This window comes from Zeus faber, assembly GCF_960531495.2.
Source record: "Zeus faber genome assembly, chromosome: 16".
NCBI lineage: Eukaryota > Metazoa > Chordata > Actinopteri > Zeiformes > Zeidae > Zeus > Zeus faber.
The window spans coordinates 11179955-11186776 of NC_137202.1; the positions used below are offsets into that span (position 1 = coordinate 11179955).

A 6822-nucleotide genomic window follows, 5' to 3' on the forward strand; every position below is an offset into this window, starting at 1 on the left:
TGGGACGCATCTAAAGCGGCACTCCGTTTTTCGCCGAGTACAGTCCACATTTAAAGGGTCTTCATTTAAAGTGTGAACCTAATGCAGCACTTCAAACTCTTTGTCGTCGCAGAAGTCACAGCTGCCGGGTCAGGAGCCAGACACTTCCCGACTGGCAGCCCGGTAGCCATGGCAACATCAGGCACAGACCCCAAACAAAGGTGACCTGCGCGGTGCACCGCTCTGCGAGCTTCCCCCACCTGAGGTTTTTTTTTTTTTTTACAAAAGGTTTTTCAAATCTCTCAAGGAATGCAAATAAATAAATAAATAAATAATAATAATAAATCAAGATAAATGTACGATATGTTTTATTTGCATACACTATACTGTATTTCCATACTGCTCTATTTTGCGTACAGCATTTCGGTTAGTTGTGGTTGGTCCCGTTAACCTGTTAAAACAGAGAACAAACGAAGTAATAAGAGCACGAACAGCAGCTCCTCACCCATTTAACAAGGCGCTGACGGGCTCTTTGTTCCTTTCTTGAAGAGGGGTCTCCCTTGCAACATTGTTGCTGCAGCTGAAATCACTTTCACCCGCACGGAACCAAAAGGATGCGACACCACCACAGGAAGTAGAGGCAGCGTAAACGCCGGGGGAAAGCGGAAGTGGGGCGCCTTTTTTTTTTTTTTTTTTTTTTTTTTTTCAAAATAAAACGAGTCGCTCCTCACGTTTAGCTTCGAAATTGTTTTAAGGAGCGATGGGACTTTCTTCTTCTTATTATTCTTATTTTATTTTTTTTACGTTTAACATACTCCACTTATTGAACTCCACATTCAAAGTTTGAACTCTGCATTTAGCTAAATGTTTACGCAGGGATCGCACAACTTACGTAGTTAAATATTGAATGTCAGATTTTCCCATTTAAATCTATTTCCATCCTTCCAGTTTTAGTTTCATGATGTGGTTACTCCCCAAAACATTTGTATTGGCTCGTGCACGACAAATGCAGGACGGTTTTTCGCCGTTTTCCTCGAATACACCTGAAACGCAAAGGGGAAATAAGACCCACGTCTCTTGAACTTTACGATTTTATTCTTCAAAACATGCATTATGTACAAAACGGAAATGACAACTATTTTATATTGGCTAACTATGTGTCGTCTGAACAAGTATACATCAAATATACAACCATTTTGACGATTAGCAAGTCATCTTAGTGGGTTATGTGTCCGAAAGGCAGTCTAGTTTGAGAGCTTCAGTACAATTGTCATCAAGTTCAAACTACTACCCACTTCTGTCCTTTAAATTATATATTTGTTTAAACACAATATGTCATCCCATCATTTGTCTTAGGATTGTTATAAATAAATTACATTGATCTCAAATATGATTCCACTAGCCAGAGACGATACAGCGGATGAACTTCACACAATTGTCCGCGCTGGTTTCCCTCTGAGTGCTCAGGTCCACGGTGCACAGGTGTTACTGTGTCCCAGGATGGAGAGAAACTAGAAGTCGATGCAGCGTCCCCTCCTCTCCCAGTCCCCGTAGCGCGTCGGCTCCGGGCCTCGGGGACCTCCTTTCTCCTTGGTTTCGGGGTTGACATCACCAGGGAATTCTAAACGTTACGAGATGGCGACAAATCTGTACCTGTTTCAAAAGACAGCCCTGGAAATACTCCACTTTGAACATCTTCAGCACACGCACGACAAATTGTATTGTATTATAGACTTTCCCAGTTATCTGGTGTGTCATTTCTCAAATTAATTAAAAAAATGACTTCAAATACAACTGGAACACACTACAACTTGATCTTGTGCAGCTGCTTACCTTTAACTTTTTTACTGTAACATTATTTGACTTTACTCTAACTTCATTTTTAAATATGCTTACTCTTTGTTAAATATCTCAATTTTGGTGAATATCATGTTTACGCTTGTTACCTACTATAAACTTATATTATTACATTGACTATATTCTTGCATTGATGTGCTTGTCTTGATTTAAGCATTTTACTGCCTACACAACTCTGCATTGTTAAGCATTTGGCCAAAACAGAACTTTGAAATGGAATTGAAATGTACAATGTACATTTGTTTGTCACTAATTTTACTTTTTATTTTAAACTCCTGCAGAAACTATTGGTTTCACTTCTGCCTGGTCTGTTGTAGCTCTTACTTTCCAGAACGTCCTTGCTCTTCTCCTCGTTGTCTAAACGGCCCTGAGGAGTTTTGGCCTTTCGCAATGGCTCCTTGTCATTCACTGCTCCGCTGGCAGACCGACAGCATTCTGCAGAGGTCAGGAATTACATAATAATAGAGCTGTGGGCAGCAATGCACGGGGTCCATCATCAACAACAAATACACATTTTCGACGTCCCATTATAGATAGCATCAGTTTGTGCTGTCGCTCCTCGTTACATCAGCATTATGTCTAACATTTTCCGAGTTTCCAATGAGCGCAGCATCAACACAATGACGCGGTGACTCGAGTGTTCAGAGTCCTGTTGATACGCAGAATTACTAATACAACTGATTTGTTATGACTTTATCATAAAAATAGAAGGTGACGGTCTACTATCTGTAGTCCACAGAGTCCTGCCTCACGGTGTCTCTGTGGAAGGAAATCACTCCCTGTGGACGTTCCCAACAACACGGTTCCATTCAAACAGATTAAACACTACATGTTCCCTCAGGGACATTTCGTCAACTTTTTCAACTTTTGGGACTTAATAAAACGGACACTATTCAGACCCATTACTCTGGAGCTGCAATCGAACCCGACATGTGAGGACACAAACAAGGAATATGTTTTGGACTCCATCAGTTTGCGTGTTAGGACAGGCTCCTATGTTGCAGGAGGTACACAGTGCCAGGTTAGACGCGAACAGAGAAGAATAAAATATCAAACTAAACACCCGCCGACATCAAGCTGGTAAGGTGATACACACACACACACACACACACACACACACACACACACGTGCAGTCTACACCACACCTTGCACGGTGAACGGACGTTCGTAGCCACACCCTTCACACTTATAGCAAATTGGATGATGATGTTACAAAGCATGTTACTCCACAAACTCATCTCGCTCCACCACCCCACCCGGAAGATTTTGAACGCTGGCGTGCCTGCAATGCACGAACGTTCTGCTACTTCCAGTCAATTTTTGTTGGTTTTTCCACTAATTCCTGCTCCGTATGTGGATTGATACGGTTGAAACTCGAACCCAGAGATGTCAGCGGCATGCCGGTTCTAACGAGACCTCAACCATTGTCCATAGCTGCAGCGGTTGTCCTAATATGGACACTTTTTGCCCGAAAAGTGCCAAGGAGAAGGAACAAAAATAAATCCCTACGGGATGTACGCCTAATAACAATAATAATAACGATGATGGTGATGATAATAATAATATTAATAATATTTTGAGAATAAACATTTACATACATTGGTCTCGTAACAGTACAACTATGGCTGTCACGGTTATGACATTTTCGTGACCCCTGTCGCACAGAAAATTCACAATTCGCAGTTCAATTGGAAGCCACTGTAATAGTGGCACACAATAAAACGTGTAACAATCTATGTCTACCTACTGCAGAAGAGCCGTTCACATGTATTGCCACTGACCATTGGAACATAAAGATTGGGATAGCGCTACGGTGCTATTCGCCACCAAACTGGGCTCCCGGTAAACAAATGGATACCGACCTCTTAACACGGGCTCCGCGGCTAAACTCCGCCTTATAAAAGACGTAGTCGCAGCAGCGCACACTCGCAGCAGCGACATGTCGAGTGGCAGCGAAAAGACGAAGTGGGAGAAGTTCGCCTCGTTCGCTTTTAATGGACAGTTACACAAATGTATTTTAAACGCGTCGCTGTTGTGACGCGGGCGTTGCGTCATCGCTGAGCGACGGAGGTGGGCTTCACACGACGTAATGACCCATGATCGCCGCTAGAGGGCGGGGAAAAAATATATAAAAATAAATGAATGAATGAATGAATGAATGAATGAATTAATTAATTAATGAATGAATGAATAAATAAATAAATAAATAAATAAATAAAAATAAAATAAAATAAAAAGAATCGTTTAAGCTCAATAACAATTGATTTCAATTCATGGGGCTTTATCGGTCTGGGAAACGCGCGTTTACATTGCCAAAGAAAATGGAAAATATAGGGTGAAGAATATAACCTCAAATCAAACCAGAAACGCAAACTGCAAATTTGCAAAATTGCAAACTGTTGCAGTCAATAAAAATATACATATATAAATGAGTGAAGATAATCTGAAATTAAAATAGAAAATCTTAAACATTGCTGTTAAAAAAAAAACAACACACGATTATTTATTTTCTTGGTATTTTATTTGAAAGTAACTGTCTAACTGCCTAACTTTTAAATGTTAGGTATACGCATGACTTATATGTTGTAAGTTATTAATAAAAAAAAATCTTTCCATATTAACCAAGCCTTAGACTTAAATATAATTATAATAAATGTATATATTTTAGATTAGATTGTTATGTACGTATACGTACATACAATAGTGTTTTTAAATATACCTGTTTTTTTGTGGTCAGTGGTAAAATATCCAGTAAAATTGACCTTTTCCTTAATTAAACAAATATAATTCAACTTTCCCAAATCAGAAATGCAATAAAGTATTGCTATTATAATGTAGTCCAGGTTTGACCACTATAAGTACAGTCTTTTTGAGCTGGACCTGGTTTACTTTAGTGTCTACTAAAAAAGGCTAGAAAATTTCGAGGATTCTGAACGCACCATGAAAATAGGACGTGGCGTGCTGCTGACGTCAGTCTCCACGATACAAACGTAATTGCGAATTAAGAAAAAATATATATTTTTTTTGTGAATGTAAATTTTAGATGGATAAATATGACGTTTTAAAAAAAAAAACCTTACCATCTGGCTTGTGGCGTTTTAGAGCCATGGGAATTAATTTCCATTGTGGAAATATCCCTTTCCGAATATCCACCATGAATAACTACCAGCTTTTCTTTTAAAATTCCCGTCCAGTTTCTCATCTCAAAATATTGATAAAAAGCGACTGCTGCATCTCTCACCCTCTTCCTCTTCATGCCTTTATTATCTCTTGAACAGCTTTTGCTTTAATACATTCTCGCGTGCGTGCGTGTGTGTGCACACGCGGGTGGGGGCGGGTGGGGGTCTAGCATTTGGCAGGAATTCCAGGAGGTTTCCACGTTAAAACCCACTTCAGCGATTGTGCTGATATTTCTGAGTGGATGGTGAAATTCTCCACTGCATTCCGGCGATGGAAGCCCTGGACAGGCTCACATCACACACACACACACACACACACACACACGCACACACACACACACACACACACACACACACACACACGCACACAGGCGCACGCGCACACACGCACGAACACGCGCGCGCTCACACGCGCACACACGCACACACACACACACACACACACACACTTTTTATTTCCCTCATAAGGCACGACTGCATTAAGCCTGAGCAAGAGACAAAAAGACATAGCATTTTTTTTTTTCAAAACACACAAGACCCAAATAGTTGTCAATAATTACAATTTACACCGTCGGTCCAACACAGAAGATGTATTTAACACAACGTGACACTGATGCTTGGAGAAACGATTGGAAACGTACACGCAATGAAAAGTCAGTGAATTCCGCTGTGATCGAGGTTGTTTCGCTGTGCGGATGATTTGCTGTCATCGCACCTGTCTGCATAACAAGTCAAACAAATCAAACAGTCAGACGAATTAGAAGTCCCCCTTAACATTGTTGCAAAATACTATAATCATAAACCCCAGATAGCTGCATTATTCAAACGCTGCTCGTTCATCTGTGGGTATTTTATACTGTTCATTAATCCGTTTTTGTTTTGTATTAGAGACATTATAATTAAACATCTAGCTCTCTCTATCACAGGAAGAAATAGTCATTGGTTCCACTTAAAAAAAAAAGATCAAAACAAAGAAAATGTATGAGACATTGAGACACAAAACAATAACAATGCTTTTAAGATGAGAAAACAAAAACAGAAAAGGACCAAAAAAATCAAGCAACGACTCAAAACTCTTTTTTTTGTTTTTTTGCAGTGTATGCTGTAATCGCCAAATGATCCAAATTCCGATAGCGAATAAATAAACCTGGGATGTTCAACCTGAAACATTTAACAGATAGATCAAGTTGAAACACGTGTTATAGGCTGAGTGGTGATAATAGTCCTATTCTTGAAATGACGTATACAAAGGTGCCACAAGAAGTGCTCTACTGTCCACTAAAGTAAAATGTCGCATGACAAATATTGCAGGAAAAGTCACTGATGGACTAAGACTGAAAACAGACTGAAACAGACAATATGAAAATGTGCTGTGAGCCTGTGAGGCTTTTATGGAAGAAGGCGCAGGAAGCCTTTAAAAACCCACCGCCACTCTTATAAGAGAGAGTTGAAGTTGTTAATCTGTTTTATTTCTTCTTCTTTTTTTTTTTTTTTTTTTTTAAGTCATTTGCAGCTGGAAGAAGGCTCTTGCTCCCATTAACAGCTCAAAGGGGCGCTTCTGAAACGCCCAAGTGGCTTCCAACCCAGTACAAGTCTTAAAATCTGCAGGAATATTTGATCTCATATATCTGCATAGTGTCCATGTCCAGGCCTTTCCGCCCCCTCTCGTGTCCACCCCCGGGTGTTGTTTTCAGAAAGGCCTTGGAAACAAACAAACAAACAAAGAAAAGGAAAAAGAAGAAGAAGAAGAAGAAGAAGAAGAAGAAGAAGAAGAAGAAGAACCACCCGCACGGGAGCCATTGGGTC

The 6822-nt window shown here is 40.1% G+C and overlaps 1 protein-coding gene across 1 annotated transcript; it reads right to left on the minus strand.

Moving 5' to 3' along the window:
- Nucleotides 1-1056: 1056 nt before the first annotated feature.
- sdhaf4 (succinate dehydrogenase complex assembly factor 4) lies at nt 1057-3882 on the minus strand. Its single transcript, XM_080016218.1, has 3 exons — nt 3700-3882; nt 2161-2271; nt 1057-1600 (listed from the first exon to the last, which is right to left on the minus strand). Exons 1-3 carry the CDS (start codon nt 3776-3778, stop codon nt 1491-1493), a joined length of 300 nt encoding a protein of 99 aa, XP_079872344.1. The 5' UTR covers nt 3779-3882; the 3' UTR covers nt 1057-1490.
- Nucleotides 3883-6822: the final 2940 nt, after the last annotated feature.